An 18,247-nucleotide genomic window follows, 5' to 3' on the forward strand; every position below is an offset into this window, starting at 1 on the left:
AATTTAATATACAAGCAATGGAAAATATTTGGTAGAGTAGAGCAACAGTGGGAGCATACACACTGATCGTTCAGCAATCGTGGCGCATGTCTTCCAAACTATTTTGGGCCCTGAGGCAGAAAATCTCACAATATTTCTCCTGACCCCTTGTTGTAAAAACACACTTCTAAGAAATAAAAGAGTAAATAATTTGCTGCCCTTTCATGACAACCCTATTCTCTTGCCTGAATCCCTGCCTCACTCTTTCCTTTAAACAATATTCTGGTTACTCTTACACAGTGGTGCAATTTGTATTTGTTTTTATTATGCTTATTAAAAAGTCAATAAAATTATTTTTAAAAAAGGAAATGCATGGGATATACAAACAGCATGATGAGCAGAAGTTTGTAAGACTATCTGTTTGATTTACTGAGGGACATCACACGAATATGGCTATTGGCCAAACAAAAACTCTTGTGAAAGTTACCACATTGTGTTTTTTTTTCCTTGCAACCAAATGAGGCAAGATATAACATTTAGTTTCTAATAAGTAGGGTTGATCAGTCTTGATCAGAAGCTGAATAATGGTTCGTGTAATTTTTATATCAAAGTCTTGGGTTAATTCTGAAGGACTCCGTTCTGAAATCATGGAGTCAAGGTAGGCAAGGAAACATGGGCTAATTATTTGGGTTTACTCTTGATATTTGGCCATTTAACTGCAAATATTTCTCCTCCGATTTCCCCCCCCCCCCAAAATTGCAAATGTAGTTCTGGGTCATACTAATAACTAACTTTATAATAATTTAATGTCTCTGACAGTGTTTCTCACATAAAATAAAAGTATTCTATTACTGTACTTCAGTAAGGACTTTATATTACTCTGCTATGCTATTTTAGAGAATTGTAGCAGAAAGCCTGATGTACAATAAAGGACTCTGGAGATAATTTTCACGAAGGAATAGATGAGCCATTAACAAAGGAAAAATTATAACTCAGCCCCAGGAAAATTGATAGCACAGGGATGAACTCAAAATAAGCTGAATTAATTCTGTTTGGCATAAGATGTAGTAGAGAGAGAGAGACTCTGGCAGACTTCCAAGATTCTGTTATTGTACCCTCCAACAATAAAATATGATTCCTATAATCTTTGTGGGGTCTGTTTCCTGATCCTTATAAAATTAATATATACTAAACTTCAGATGTAGATTTGTATTCATACATGTTGGCTCATTTTGTGAGGAGAGGGAAAGAACAGTAGATGTTGGCTCTGTCACCATTTTGCTTCTGGCTCTGTTCCAAATTTCAGCTTCTATTTTGCACTTATCTCTAGTTTATGGCTGTTGAGGTTCTAGTAAAAAAGCAAACTACTGAAGTATGTAGTTCCACAAATTTGAAGTGCTCATTCTTGAAATAAATAATATAAAGGTAGATGAATCCTTGATGTCAATTGATAAAAAGTAGCATTCTATGCAGGGGTGTCAAACTAGTGGCTCACAGCGGATGCGTCACATGCAGGCCACATCTACCCCAGCTCTATGAAGGGGAAAACACCATAATATGTCACGTGATGGCAATGTGACACCACGAGTTTGACACCAATGAAATAGAGCAATGGTGACTTACACTGTTGTACATTCATGTTGTTATATAGATGCTGAGATATAATTCCAATTACTTAAGAGTTTCGGTACTTATTGTGTGCTGTCTTCTACATATGCATATACAGGAGGTTGTTGGATACGGAGGATGAACTATCAGATATCCAATCAGATTCCGTTCCACTGGAAGTACGAGATTGGTTAGCATCTACCTTTACGAGGAAAATGGGAATGACCAAAAGGAGACCAGAGGAGAAACCAAAATTTCGAAGCATCGTGCATGCTGTACAAGCTGGGATCTTTGTGGAAAGGTGTGCTTTGTTCCTTTATTAATTATACGACAGCAGGTGAATGTGTTACCAACATCATCATCCTGATAAAGAACAAGAAGCAAGAAATAATTATTTTACTTTACAATATTTTAAACGGTCTTCTTTTTCAAAACTGGTATTAAACAGCTAAATCACAGCTTGGATGCTAGCAGTTGAGTACTGAAAAATCTGGACTCAAACATCATGCTTGGGGCGTTTTTACATCAAAATTGAGACTAAACATATAAACATTTAACTATATAAATATCTTTGTATAACAGTTGTTGAGGGGAGCCAGTTCGATGTACTGGTTAAGACATCATACTACAAACCAGTAGACTGAGTGACATTGGGCCAGCTACTCTCTCTCAGCCCTAGGAAAGAGACAATGGCAAACCACTTTGGTTACTTTACTAAGGTATTTGAAGGACTTATCAACACTCACTTGAAGGCACCAAAGAAGTCTTGTTGAACTCAGTGAGGAACACTTAAGATAATGCTTATAAAAGTGCACTCTGTGACTGTAATTGCCTTCAGACTTACTTAGGAATATGTGCCATTGTTTGCATAAATATTTACTGTAATTCTCTCATGCCTTTTCAGTCTTCCCACTGAAAACAATAGTATGAGTTTAAAACTCAGAAAGAGATTAGTGTTTTGTGTTTTTATGGAATAAGAGAACAGAAAAATATTTTTTTTAAAAAAAGTTAATTGCTAAGCAAGCATATCCTGATTCTGTTATTTATGGATTTGTTCACTCATTTGGTTAATCCTCATTATAATTAATATTTGAAAGGTCTGTAATGCTTGTGTATATGAAAACAGAATGTAATATCACTGCTTAAATTATCATTTTCCAGGTTCTTTTAGCAATAAGATTTGATTGAAAAAGGATTAGCATTCATCCATTGGTATAGATACAGAAAAGATCTGAGACTGCGAAGTGATTGACAGCGGGTTGAAAATCCATATATCTTGCTTTGGGGAAAACAGTCTTTCATGCAGACTTAAGAGTTCTACATATATTACATTTGCTTTCATGACACTTAATAGGAACTGCTCCCAGAGAATAAAGATATCATTTTAACTGTGAGGTCCTATAATGCCTTATTTCATATTTCTTTCTTATAGAATGTATCGAAGAACGTCTAGCATGATTGGCTTGGCTTATCCAGCTGAAGTAATAGCAACCTTTAAGGTTAGTTCAGTTCAGCTACTGTACAAAATGCATTCAATCTCTCTCAATAAATTTATTGGGAGAAATAGGAATCAGATTTTTCCCCCTTCCTGTATAAATTGCATGGAAAACAATGTTCAAGTTCTTAATCTGGTTTCATAAGGAAATAGTTATAACATTGGCATTTCAGCAAGACTTTAGTCTTGCTGCAAACAAAGCTATTGTTCTGCATATTTCTGAATGCTGTCTATCAATTTTATAATGGTAACAGTCAGTGGTGAGATTCAGCCACTTTGCATCTATTCAGGAGAACCAGTTGTTAACTTTTTGAGCAGTTCAGAGAACCGGTTGTTGGAAGAAATCTCATTTTGTCTTTTTCCACTTTACAGGGCTAATCCTGTAAGGAAGGCAGGAAGGAAACATTCTGGTGTTGTTTCTAGCCTAATCTGTATTGCCCTGCTTACAGAAACTGCTCTGGTTAATCCTTATTACATTGTAACAGCTGAGGCGAAGTGCCCATCTACATAAGTGATGTTGAGTTGGCCATGCCCACACGGTCACAGGACCACTGACCACGCCTACCCAGCTGGTCATTAGGGCAGAGAACCAGTTGTTAAATTATTTGAATCCCACCACTGGTAATAGTGAATTATCTGATTTCATCTTATTTTAAGTTGCTACAAACATAAACATTGCTAACAGCCATCTCAGCAATGTGATTAAGTCGCATTAGATTTTCTTTACTTATCATGCACTAGAGTACCTACTTGGACCATGTAAAAAAAGTTAAGTAATTCTTGTCTGGATTAATAGCACTTAGACTGATATACGGCTTCACAGTGCTTTACTCTCTAAGTGGTTTACAGAGTCAGCATATTGCCCCCAACAATTTGAGTCCTCATCATTCATAATCAAATGAAATAAAGTTTATTATAGCCCTAAGGCTAGAAAATCATATAAAATTATTGCATCCTTCTCTATATATGTATAGCAGATAAACTATGTGTAATAGAAGCTAAAATAATTTAAGAACAAAGATAGTAAAATAAATCCAAATACCGTATTTTTCGGAGTATAAGATGCACCCTTTTTCCTCAAAAAAGAGGCTGAAAATCTGGGTGTGTCTTTTACACTGAATACAGCATTTTTGTCTCCCAAAGCCCCGCCCCTTCACCAAAATGGCCATGGATAGCCTTATGGAGGCTTTCAGAGAGCTCCAGGGGGCTGGGAAGGGCAGAAATGAGCAAAAAATGGACCATATTTTGCCCCCCCCCCCCAGCCTGCAGCAGCACTCTATAAATGTCCAGAAGGCTATGCATGCAATGTTTTTGACACAAAATGTTTTCATGAAAATTTGCCTGTTTTTTGCTCATTTATGAGCCCCTCCCCCTTGCAGGAGCACTCTGCAAGCCCACCCAAGGCCATTGATGCCTTTAAAAAAAAATGGGCCCTTTGTCACAAAAAATGGGCCGTTTTGGGGAGGTTTGTAGAGTGCAAAAACTTTTTCCCCTTTTGGAAAACTCTTTGATTGATGAGAATTACATTGATCAAGTGCTGTGTCAGCAGAAACAAAGTCTTATGTGCTGCAGATTGTCAGCGATTTCCTTCTCCAGCACATGGATAAATACACCTGGAAACATCTACCTACCTACCTACCTACCCTCTCTCTCCCTACTTACCTATTGTATTTCCCTCTCTTTCTCTCCCTCTCTATCCCTCTATCTACCTACCTACCTACTTTTTTAAAAAAAATTGCCTCTTCAAAACCTTGGTGCGTTTTATACTCTGAAAAATACGGTAAAATACTATTATAAGAAGTTGGTTTCAAATCTAAATAATGGTGCTGTATAGCATATCAAAGTAGTGCAAAATGAGTCAACCAAAGGTTATTTTCAAGGTCTTGGTTTTAAAAAAAAAAATAGTATTAAATATAAATTTCTTTAGTGATGGCTAACCTTTTTGTAGTTGGGGCCAAAAATGAGGGGGCACGTGCACAATAGGGCACGTGCATGCTGGCACCCATTATGCAAAGCATGCCTCCACATGCGCATGCACACACACACGCCATGCTCCCCCCCATGCGCACCGCACTGCTTGCCTCCAAGCTAAGCTTGGTATTTCCTCCAGGGGGCAGGGTAGGCAGTTTTTGCCCTCCCCAGGCTCCAGTAAAGCCTCCAGAGCCTGGGGAGAGTGAAAAACGGCCAATTGGAAGTTCAGAAGTAATTCTTTTCTGGCTTCCAGAAGTCTCCGGGGCCCCGGGGTAGGCCGTTTTCATCCTCCCCAGGCTCCGGAGGCTTTTCTGAAGCCTGGGGAGGGCAAAAACACCCTCCCTGGCCCTGGCCCTCTGAAAGGCCGAAAATCAGCTGGTGCTGGAGCTGACGGCTTACGTGCCAGCACATATGTCTCCATGTGCCACCTGTGGCATGCGTGCCATAGATTTGCCATCACAGGGATAGGATATATAAGGGTCTGCACAGAATGCTTGTGGCTTAGACTTTTTGTTGAACTATAACCAAATAGATATAACTAATGGCTAATATGAGAGCTAGTTTGCTAAGGTGGGTAAGGTACCAGACTAGAAACTAGGAGACTGTGAGTTCTAGCCCCACCCACCTTAGACATGAAAGCCACTAGGGTGACTTTTGGTCTGTCAGTCACTCACTTTCAGCTCAATTCACCACACAAGGTTGTGTTGTGATGAAAATAGGAGGAAGAATTAAGTATGTTTACCATGTTGAGTTATTCAAAATAATAATAAAGGCGGAATAAAATCTAATAAATAAAATAAGAGTATCCTTGAAACAGCCAAAAAGGACTGCCGAGGGAAAAGAATCCAACCTGACTAATGTGAAATTTCAGAATTGGAATAGATGATAAATAGGAGACTGGGGTGAGCCTTTCTGGATGCGAATGATAAATATTGTGGTGTGACACATTATTTTAGCTTATTTGGAAATCGGTATTCCAAATCCATTGCTTAAGGTGTTATTACCATTATCAAAACCTAGCAAGCACAGATTTTCCATGGAGAAGGCCAGCAATTGAATTTTAGCAAGGGCTTTTTCAAGGCATGATGATTTAAAACAATCTCTAAATACTAAAGGGGCCAAAGCTATGGGAAGTAGACTTAACTTTAGACAGAAGGTATGAAGAAGAAACCATTGTGCAGCATCCAATGAAATTATGCCTGTCTCTACACATTAGATAGCATCTTTAATACATTTTGGAACCATCAGTAAGTCTCTAATAAACTTATTTTGGACGGTTTCAATAATATTAAGCTTGCAAAGGAGCCAATTTGGAAGCAATAAAGAAGCTGAGAGGCTATCTTAGCTTGAAAGACCATGCAGACTGCAACAGCATCCATTATTTTGATAGATATTCCTGCACCCAATTTACCTATTGAATGATAACATCTTACAATAGCTGTGAAAGTAGGCTTTGCAACATTTGCTAGATAAGAAAATTGAGCATGCCAGGATAAGAAAGCAAGAAATTGAACTGTGCAGTTTTTCAGCTGGAATCCCATTTATTTTCCATTAGTGACTTTCATAACAATGCCGGGCAAAAAGTAAGATTTTGGTTTTCTAATAATTTATTAATAGTGTTTGTTCTATGCAAAATAAAGATAATGTCCTAAGTGCTTTGTTCCCTCCTATGAAACAGACACAGAGACAACATTGTCGGCATACAATAGCCCTGGAATTGTACAGTCAGCCAGAGTGGTTGGATGATGGGCTGAAGAAACAAGCATTTTAATTATTGGATTTAGATATAAATTGAAAGTAATAAAGCTTATATATAGCTTTTTTATATATCTGCATTAGGATTGCTTTAGATAAATGTCCCCAAGAGATGCATCTAATTTTAAGGATTAATCTTTCATCTCTCTCACACTTTTTCTTTCTTTTTTATTTTTTTATTTCTTCCTTTCTTTTTCTTTCTCTTTCTCTGTGTGAGTCTGTCTGTCTGTCTGTCTGTCTGTCTGTGTGTATATGTGTCAGTCAGTGGTGGGTTTCAAAAAAATTTGGAACCTCTTCTGTAGGTGTGGCCTGCTTTCTGGTGGAACCTCTTCTAACCGGTTCGGTAGATTTGACGAACCGGTTCTACCGAACTGGTGCGAACTGGTAGGAACCCACCTCTGATACACATACATACATTCACATATTGCTGAAATAGCAGTTTGTATAATCTAATCTATAATCTAAGAGCCAAGGTGGCGCAGTGGTTAAATGCAGCACTGCAGGCTACTGCTAGATCAGCAGTTCAGCGGTTCAAATCTCACCGGCTCAGGGTTGACTCAGCCTTCCATCCTTCCGAGGTGGGTAAAATGAGGACCCAGATTGTTGGGGGCAATATGCTGACTCTCTGTAAACCGCTTAGAGAGGGCTGAAAGCCCTATGAAGCGGTATATAAGTCTACTGCTATTGCTATTGCTATAATAATATTTAAGCAAATTATAAAACTATCTGAAAAATGTTGAACAATCAGAAAATCCATAAGCATCTCTCCTCTTCCTTATTTTTTAGGATGTTGACAAATGGTCATTTAATATATTTTCCTTAAACGAAGCAAGCGGAGGCCACAGTCTGAAATTTATGATGCATGAATTGTTCACCAGATATGATTTATTGAGCCGTTTCAAGGTGAGAACCTTTCTCTACAAATACATATGTAAAAGACAAAGAGTACCTGGTCTTTCTTGCTTCCTCAATAGTCTCATTCTCCACCTGTCCTCCCTTCCATCTCATATGTCTCTCTAGCAGATTCGAAGACACATAGCAACCAGTAAGGGAGAAGGAAGTCCATAATAGCAGTGATATACATTTGCAATACATTCTCAAATTAAGAAATAATTTAATATGCATTCCATTTGATTGCTTGCAATAGGTGGAGTAATTTCTAAAATGATCAAATCGTGCAGAAAGAGTGGTGAACCTGCTCTGTCTATGCTATGCGTTTGGGCTGTTTTACTAGGATGAACTTGGAGAGTGTAGTCTTGCCTATGTATGATGCAAGTTCATCTGCCATGAAAATGAAGGAGCAGAATAGACACAAGTCGGCATCCAACATCTTCATGTGTGAGAAAGCTAAAGAATGAATCAGCTCTAACATTGTCATGAAACAGAACCTGACAAATACAGTATCACAGGCCGTGAGTCTCCTTTCAGATGCTAAGGTCCAATGATGGGTCAGTGCCTTGAATAAGAAGTAACATGGAAAGAAAAGGATAGGAAGCGGCATTTTGAAAGGTCAAAGGCTGGGACTTTAGACTGTAAAGATGATGGGGGGTGGTGTTTCTCCTCAATAGTTAATTCAAGTGAAGTTCTATAGGCTTTATCATAGACAACAACACGTACTGTCTCCTCCGTTCTTGTCAGGAAGATTATTTTTGTTGTTTTTGAAATCCCAGCTGGAACTGTTTGACACTCTGTAATGATTGCATAAAAATCATGACTGGTTTATTTCTAGCTTGTTCCATTCCAAAAGCTTGGAAAAAAGATAGGATTCTCTGCCTGTTTGGTGTGGTTCAGGTTTAAGCAATGGTATTGCTGTGTTTATTTGTTGACGATACAAGGGAAACATACAAGACTTTTTGGTATAATTTGCCCATTAGAAGAAGAAAGGGACTGCCTTTGCATCCAGGTGACCACACCAATCAGCATGGTTCTTGTTTCCTTTATCAGGAGACAAAGATAGAGATAATCTGAGAAAAAGATAGTGAGGTGACTCATTTCAGTTCAGCATAATGGCCTGAAAGTGATAGAGCTTGGCCATTGGGAACTGGAAGTATTCACTTTCCTGTTTTATCAGGAAGTGCAAAGTTGACTTCAGACTATTCATTTACTTGTCCTCTTTTTCTGATGACATTTGGAGTGTGGACTGGTAAATGGATGACGTGTGAAATCATGCAAACCTTTATATCTCGTACCTTGCAGACATGTTGATCTTGGAGATTTCTCCTCCTTTCTTTATTTTGCTTTTTGGTTTTTGACTCTTTCAGATTCCTGTTCCATGTCTCATTTCATTTGGAGAAGCTTTGGAAATTGGCTACAGCAAGTATAAAAATCCTTACCACAACTTGATCCATGCAGCTGATGTTACCCACACTGTACATTGCATCATGCTTCTGACTGGGATCATGGTAAGGGCAAAAGCTACTGCGTTAGGGTTCATTTCTGTGAATATTGCTAGGAAACTGATAAATAACTTGTGCAGGAGTAAGCTATAATCGTCTTGATGCTCTCTTGAAGAAACTGGAGATTTTGCAAAACCTTGAATTTTAATTGGCAAGGGTGAACTATTTGTATTACAGATGATGGGTTTTGTTTTTCTTGATTAGCACTGGCTCACTGAACTGGAAATATTAGCCATGATTTTTGCAGCTGCAGTTCATGACTATGAGCATACTGGGACTACAAACAATTTCCACATTCAGACCAGGTAAGCATGATGCTTATTAATTGCAACAAAATTCTGATCTGGGAGTAGCCTCCCACATGTTGGATTTATAGAAGATTTGCAGATGATGCATACTTACACTAGTAATGCCAACAGCACCCTGCACAAGACTCTCTTACAATAGTTGCTGAGTTTTAAGAAGACAAAAGGAGTACTGAGTGAGAGCAAGAAGAGAAAAGAGACAAAGTAAATGGAGATAATTAGTTATTAAGTACCGTATTATTCAGAGTATAAGATGCACCCCCCCCCAAAAGAGGCTGAAAATTTGGGGGGCTCTTATACTCCGAATATAGCTTTTTCAAAGCTTTTTTCAGCCTTAATGAGGCACTAACGAGTGAAGCGATCTTCCAGGCTTCCTCTGCTTTTCTCATTGCTTCTCTCTCCAACGATCAGCTGTGTTTTAGAAGCTGTTTTTTTATCCCCAACCAGGGGATAAAAAGTGGGCGCGGGCTCAAAGCCAGCAAACTTAAGTGCTGAAGTTGACCAGACTAAGGACGCTAACCAGATGAAAACCTGGGAGGCAGATTTTTTTTTTCTATTTTCCTCCCCCCAAAATAAGGTGTGTCTTATACTCCAAAAAATATGGTTCTTCAGATCTGCACAATTCACAAAGAGAACAATTCTGGGTTTCTGAATGGAGTTGTCTATCTCACCTAAGAGTGGCTTCCCATATTGAGAGACTTATGTATATATTTTCACATAGTTACATTCCACTATTCTTCCCAGGGATCCACGCAGCAATCCTTGAGATAGGCTAGGCAAAGAGAATGTGACTATAGGTAGTCCTTGACTTATGACCACAACTGAGCCCAACATTTCTGTCGTTAAATGAGACATTTGTTAAGCAAGGTTGTTCCCCATTTTACAATCCTTTCTTGCATCAGTTGTTAAGTGAACCACTTCAGTTCTTAAGTTGGTTACACGGTTGTGAAGTAAATCTGGCTTCCCCATTGACTTTGCTCGTCAGAAGGTCACAAAATGGGATTGCATGATCTTGGGACACAGCAATGGTCATAAGAATGAACCAGTTGCCAAGCATCTGAATTTTGATCACATGATCATGGGGATGCTGCAAAGGTTGTAACTGTGGAAAATAGTCACAAGTCACTTTTTTCGGTGCTGATGTAACTTTGAACGGTTACCAAATGAACTGTTGTAAGTCAAGGACTACCTGGAATCCAGAGACTCACTATTTCAAGCTTCAAAGGTGAGCAGGGATTTAAACTCAGATCTTGATAATTAAACTTCATCATGTCAAACTGGTTCGGTAGACCTTTTTCTATCACTGTGAGACAGAATGTAGGCCCAACGATTCCAATTTATGTTTTCTCAGTTCCTATTGACTATTTTAAGAAATGTGTTTAATAGGAAGGAAGAGGGATTCTCAGATTTATATAGAATGAATAGTACTTTGGGTGGGTGAGGTAGTATATTGATAATATACTTGATATTGAAATTGATAATATCAATCATTGATATTGATAATACTGTGGCTTTTTATATCGTGGCGACCAAAACTGGATGCAATAATATTCCAAGTGTGGCTTTACCAAGGCATTATAAAGTTAGCCATTAGCAAAATAAACTTAGCAATTGGCTCAGCTGCTTTGGGCTGGGGTTAATTGGAATTTAACATCCGAGATATCGCTGGTTTCCTACACTTTTTTTATACAGTCACCAGAACATTGGATTGGTTCCCATTTGTAAAGAAATTTGTGTTCAGTTGCACTAAAGATCCATTAACTTTGCCATGGGATCAGATAGTTGTACTGCTATATATCAATGTAATAATCTTTCTATCCAGATAGACGTCTTCTGCCTCTCCTAGAGAGAGGACTCAATTTTTCTTGCCCATTGTTCACTTTAGTGTTAACCACACACATTCCTCAGGGAATTAAACCGATCTATTTTTTCCAGTATTTCTGCTTTCCAGGCAAAATGAAAGTTTTACATCTCCTGTAGTGATTCAAACTCCAAGCCTTCTCTATTTGGATCTAAAATGCATTGCCCTTGTGGGCTGTGGAAGCAGAAAAGCTCTCTTTCCATTCAGAGTTCCGTGGCAAAAATAAATCAATGTACACTGCAGTTTCTGATTCCTGAAAATTCCCATGTTTCTAACGCTTCCTGAAGCTGCATCATGTTGTACAAAATTAAATGATGATATTTTGAGTGCTTTTCTGGCTATTTAGTAGTTTGCAACCTCTTTCTCTCTCTCTCTCTCTCTCTCCCTTCCCATCCCCTAGTGGTGGGATTCAGCCAGTTCGCACCACTTCGGGAGAACCGATTGTTAACTTTCAGAGCAGTTTGATGAACTGGTTGTTGAAAGAAATCATTAGGGCAGAGAACTAGTTGTTAAATTACTTAAATCCCACCACTGCCCTCTTCTCTCTCTCTCACCCTCACTTCCCACTCTTTCTGTCTTCCTCCCTCCCTTCCTCCTCCCTCTCTCATATGTAAAATATATAAAACTCTCTCTCACTATCTCTCCCCCTCTCCTGCCTCCCGCCCTCCCTCCCTTCCTCTGCCCCCTTTCTCTCTTATACAACATAAAATACATAAAATTAAACAAGAATCAGAAAAACAAAAAGGGACAGATATGACAGAATCATTCATTTCCCAGGAGATAATGTACATGGGAAAAATCCATTACTCCTTTGAAGGAATAATAAAATCACGTTTTCATTATATCATCTCTGTTTATTGCATGTTTGGATCATACCTCTGTTTACAAAGTATCTAATTTTTAACACTTCTGCTGCCTGTGGCATTATGGGCCTCTGCAAAGTAAATTCAATCCAATGTTCTTATCAGGGGAGATGGTCCTATTCACCTATGTATTTGAATGAAAATGGAAGAAAGAAATAACACCATTTTGCCACCTACGAATATTCATTGTAATGAATAGCTTCATTAAAATATAGAAGCCTTACAGGTGCCAGAGTTTGTAGTCTCACATCCAGCGGGGAAAGTTTCATTGGGTTTCATTTCAACCAGCCATATCTCCATTTAACTAAGAAAACAGATGGATAAGACCATAGTCAGGTTATGAACTTCTGGCTTATTAGTTCCTTCTCTGCATTTAGGTCAGATGTTGCTATTCTGTACAATGATCGCTCTGTTCTTGAAAACCACCATGTTAGTGCTGCTTATAAGATTATGCAGGACGAGGAAATGAATATTCTGGTGAATCTAACAAAAGATGAATGGAGGTAAGATTGATATCCTGATTAAGAAAATCATTCATTCATCATTCATAACACACAGAAATCTAATGCTTATTGACTGACTGCTATGTCTTTATGAAAGCTATCATATTATATCTTCTAATTTTGATGTTCTGCATCATGTGGTTTTTAAACCCCTATCAGTGCTGTTTTTTTCAATAAATGAATTACTCAGATGAGGTGAGTAATCAAATCATGTTCAGTGTTGTCTGGGATATAGTATTGGTTTGGTGAACTTTGCCATTGTGGAAAACTAGTCTGTCTGGTTACCCAACAAGGACTGCAGTAGAAGTCAAGCCATCACAATCAAGTCTCTCAAAATCCCAATGTGATCTCAGATTTGGTTTGGTTTGGTTTGATTAGACAGAGACATGAAATTCAGTATCCAAACCTGTGGCAGGTGTGATTAGTGACTTTGGGCCAGTGCGGTACACTAATACCATGGTTTCAGTGTGCAAACACTGGAGTAGCAACTTCATTTTCAAAAAGAAAACTGACATTCAGTAATTTAGCATTGTGAGTAAACATTATCAGGGACTCTACTATTATGAAACGTATTTGAGGTCATTGGAAGCTGTGGTAGTTGTACAGTAATGCCAAGGTTTTCCAATTTCAAACTATGGATTAGATGCATCCTAAAGAATTTGGAATTGTACTAAGACAATTAGTCTAGAAAAAAACTAGACTTGTAGGAGTCATGTTATTCTACTGTGACAAAAAACATCAGGAATCTTTTAGTACCTTTTCCAACTAATAAATTTCTTTATTATTAAAAAAAATAGATATTTATTAAAATAAATTAATAAAAATAGTTAATCAGAAAAGTACCTACCAGGTTCCTGATTTTGATAGCAGCTTGTAGGACTAATAAATTCTTAATTTTTCTCTTACAAGTCCTACTGCCTGAATTCTAGTCTTACTAAGATACCAGTCCAGCTAATGTCCTTGGGCTAGTTATACACTCTCTCTCAGCCCTAGAAAGAAGAAGGCAAGGGCAAACTACTTCCAAAATCGTGCCAAAAAAACCTTCATGGAACCTGTCCTGGTAGTTGCCAGAAGTCAACACTGACTAAAACGGACCTAAAGAAAACCCCTTACTTTTAAGTCATAAGCCTTTATATACCCATGCCCACTTCCTCAGATATATAACATGGCTTGACTGAGCTGGAATTATGATACATAGAGAGGGAAAGAGCAAGAAGAAAACAAGGTAGTAAAGGTTTAGCTAGAACCAGAGATGCTATTCAGTAGGTTCTGACCAGTTCTGGAGAACCGGCAGCAAAAATTTTGAGTAGTTTGGAGAACTGGTAAATACCACCTCTAACTGGTCCTGCCCCCATCTATTCTCTGCCTCCCGAGTCCCAGCTGATCAGGAGGAAATGGAGTTTTTGCAGTAACCTTCCCCTGCCATGCCCACCAAGCCATGCGACACCCACAGAATCTTTAGTAATTTTTATTAATTATTTTTTTAATTAGTAGTATTTTTAATTAATTCATTCATTCATTCAAATTTATTATAGCGGCCCAACTCCCATGGACTCTGGATGCTATATAAAATTTCAAATATAATTGAGACAAACATCATCTGTCCTGAAACGGCCATTAATTTGCTTCTTAGGAGCTCATAAAGTGACATAACCCTGATAATTACCTCAATGTTATTTCTCCCTGTTGGCATTTGGTATCATCCCCTGCTTCAACAGGGGCAGGATAATGGATTTTCAAATGGACTTAACTGAATCTGGCTAACTGCCCATCTGTCAAGCACCGACTGATATATATATATATATATATATATATATATATATATATATATATATATAACCTTTATTGTAACTTTTCTTGGAAAAAAACAGCTTAGAATTCTTTATGATAAAAAGTTCCTTCTAAATCTCTCTCAGATTTAGAATTAAATGTAAAAATAATTTATGGGTAATACCTGTACTGCAGCTACTTGGGCTTGCATTATATTTATCAGTCTTTCTAGATTATCATGAATGAAGGCAAATATACATGTCCCAGGATAATGCTGCAGGATCCAATCTGAGCCGATCTCCGGGACCAGAGGTTTAGTCTCCTGAGATTCCAGATTCATGCTTAAAAACCTTTCTCTCTCTCTCTTTCCAGATTGTGTTGGAGAAGTTGTAACAAAATGAGCATATATTACCCTCTTTGTATCAATAGTTATTCTATTGTTTATAGAACAATGGAAAGTTTATAAGCTATGTCAAACTCAAGGCCCGTGGGCCGGATTCAACCTGTGGGGTGCTTACATCTGGTCTGCAGGGCTGCCCTGCAGATATTGAAGCATCGGCCCGTGGTACCTCTGTCAGCAAAAATGGAGCTCGGGAGGGCAAGCTCCGTTTTTGCTGGCAGAGGGTTGTAGGAGGCCATCGCAACTGAAAACGGACCTCAGGAGCCCATTTTCGCTGGCAAAGTGATTCCCCAACACAAGGAACGTTGAGCTGGTCACATCTACCCTGACCACACCTACCCTAGCCTTCCAAGGTCAAACACAACTCTAATGTGGCCTTCAATGAAATTGAGTTTGACACCCCTGGTTTATAAGAAAACTGGGGGAAAATACACAATGTTTCAATTAATGCTAATGTGACTTTATTGTTCATTTTCCTCTAAAACACGTAAACTGATGACACACAATACATTCATTATTTTATTGTAACTGTTTACTTCTGATGCAAAGAGAAATTTTCCATCCAGATACACTCCAGAATAGCAGACAAATCCATTGCATCCAAATATGTCTGGATGAAGCCTTTAAAATAATATTAATTTTACTTTATTTGCCCCAATTTAAATTATTTACATAATGAGATCATGCATTTCATCTTTTATAATGCAGTTTATGTAAATAATGCAAATGAAATCATTTATGTATAATTTATGTAAGTCTGTCATTACATAAGTGATATAAATAATTACAGGGAAGGAAGTCTGCATTTAAAGAATGCTCAGGAAGAACAGAACTCCTTCTCCCAAATAGTCAATTAAATCAAGGTTTTATTCTGCATCTTTCTTTGAATGATTGATATTTAAAGTACAGGAAATAGTTTTGGCTGAAAATTTAAAACAGTAGATGAGAAAGTAAGACACTGTTTATTCACATTTAATCTCCATGTTTTTGTTATATCAACAAAACAATTCCTAGTAGATTATCCATGTCTGCACAAATATCTTTTCCATCTCTTTTACTCTGCCAGATTAAAAAAAAATATTCCCAGAAGTTTATATCATGAAATCTAAACAGAATTTAAAACAGTAATAGAAATAATAAATATGGATGTTTAAAATTGGATATTTATCCTTAAGATTACAAATGGATTTATAAGTGCATTTTTTTTCTTTTTCTGTAGCGTCTGTCTTCTGTTTGTTATGATGATGAGTTTGTCATTACAATGTAGTTAAGTGGGAGTTTAAAACATCGGGGAGAGAAAATTGATTTGATTCTCCTATGAAAAATGCATTTTTCTGTAAATAATTCATTTTAAGTGCACTTTTCAATCAACAGCTGCTCATAATCTGGAGAGCTGCAGAGTCTGAAAAATGATGACATTTGAGCCCATGTATTTATATGACAACCGTGAATTAGTTCAGTTCATTGAAAAAGGCAGAGCCAGTGAAATACTCCCAACATCCCCAGTGAATATCATGGCATGTTCAACTGCAGCCTCCTGTTATAGCTAACTGCAATTCCTCAGGGTACAAGCAGAAGATCATTTGCAAAAAATAAATAAATAAATGCATTTAGTGTAGAAAAGGATAGAGATTGTAAATAGAATGTTTGGAATAAGAGAAATTATTTTGTAACAATATTTCAAAGGATTTCATTACATCCTATCCTCCATTGCAACATCCTGCTCTCTCATGCACAGTCGCACACACCAAAATTTCAACCATAAGTTGTTAAAGTTGCACACAGTTGTTTAGGTATAGCAATCTATTTAATTCACTATTTTTTTTACATTGATTCAGAAGTCTATCAGTTTTTCCAGCAGAGAGCTTCCTTAAAGACTCCGTGCTTAATGGTGCTTAAATGTCACCATGAAAAGTATACTTCGTGCTGACCTTATTCAAGAAGGGATTTTAAAAACAGAGTCACAGGCGTAAAGGGTACAACTGAGATTTTTAGATTGGGAGGGAGATTCAGGCTGCTCTGACTCAAAAGAGCATATCCATGACATGATTATTATTTTTTTGCAAGGGATGCTAGAATAAGTTGATATGCTGTCTTATCTTCCTCTCTCTAATACACACCACCGTTACCTTTAGCAACAACAACAATTGCAAACAAGTGGGAGAGGACAACCTTTGAGTTTTTTCCTAGCAATTTGTGGTTGGAAGTGGAGGGAAATTATACTTTCTGCAGATATCCATTGCCAGATCTCATTTATCAATGCTTAGAATAACTTTACTTTATTGTCACTTTAAATATACACTAATCGGCATACGTTAAAATGAAATTTAGTTGCTTACGACTCTCAAAGGGTCACCACTTCCAATATATATTATATGAACATGACCAAAAAAAATGCATTACCCACATATATTATATGACCCAGAGAAACAACACAGTCTAATTCGGATGTATAGATGTACATGGCGAGAAAAACTAATCTTGCGAGCGTACCAGGTGGATGGCATAGGTAACAAAGCCGTTACAGAATCTGGTAGTCCTCCTTTGAAACCTCCTTCAAATGCTATTTGTTTACATTGCACTTCCTTTCCCTCTCAAAATGTATAGAAAAAAAATGACCTTGGGAAAATATTCCTGGTCCTAGAATATTCTAAAATCAAACCACTTTGTATTACTTACTGACAAGCTCAGGAATTGACATATCCAAGATAGCATGAACTAGTATAAAATAACCCAAAACTTATGGTCATAAAGCAAACGGACCCTGGACATTTAATTGAAAGGAAGTTGCCCGTTACTAATCAATGACAGTTACTACAGGACATGCTTCTCTGTTTCCATAGAAAATATTTCCTTTCCAAGATATGATTGACACATCAAGGTGTTTGGGGAGGATTGTCACATACAGAGTACCACGTAAAGACATTTCTATCACAAATTACAAATTTGGTTGCTGTACTCCTTCATCCACTACCTCTACAACCTTAGAGAGATCTTCCCCAACAGGGAGGCCTTTATGGTAGGGCAGTGGTCCCCAAACTTTTCGACTTAGTGGACCAGCGGGGAGGGAGGGATGGTTTTGTGCAAGGGCAGCTCCATTTGCACAAATGGCAGGCATGCACTCTCCCTGCTTGCACAAATGCAGATTCATGCACCCGCCTGCCCACACCCCTGCCACTTGCACAGCCGTGGCCTGGGTGATTGGGGATCCTTACAGTAGGGTATCCTTTGGAAGGGAAACACTTTCTCTTAATTACATATTTTAATGTAGATCTGGATATTTTTGTGTCTAGAGTTGTTGTTTTCTATAGGGTGATGATGTTATTGTGTTATTGGAACAG

At 37.9% G+C, this 18,247-nt stretch overlaps 1 protein-coding gene across 2 annotated transcripts in view; it reads left to right on the top strand.

Annotated features, from left to right (window-relative positions):
- The window catches only part of PDE1A (phosphodiesterase 1A), a 183,244-nt gene that overhangs the window by 143,450 nt on the left and 21,547 nt on the right, over positions 1-18,247 (top strand). For both annotated transcript variants that reach the window (XM_087708227.1, XM_087708232.1), the window contains exons 3-8: positions 1,706-1,888; positions 3,020-3,086; positions 7,595-7,711; positions 9,070-9,210; positions 9,409-9,509; positions 12,611-12,736. In XM_087708227.1, coding sequence (XP_087564353.1) covers positions 1,706-1,888; positions 3,020-3,086; positions 7,595-7,711; positions 9,070-9,210; positions 9,409-9,509; positions 12,611-12,736 — 735 coding nt within the window. The remainder of the gene's footprint in view (positions 1-1,705; positions 1,889-3,019; positions 3,087-7,594; positions 7,712-9,069; positions 9,211-9,408; positions 9,510-12,610; positions 12,737-18,247) is intronic.

The sequence above is a fragment of the Thamnophis sirtalis genome, unplaced genomic scaffold (genome assembly GCF_051295495.1).
Source record: "Thamnophis sirtalis isolate CommonGarterSnake01/CBP01778 unplaced genomic scaffold, rThaSir2_p1.2 scaffold_1, whole genome shotgun sequence".
NCBI lineage: Eukaryota > Metazoa > Chordata > Lepidosauria > Squamata > Natricidae > Thamnophis > Thamnophis sirtalis.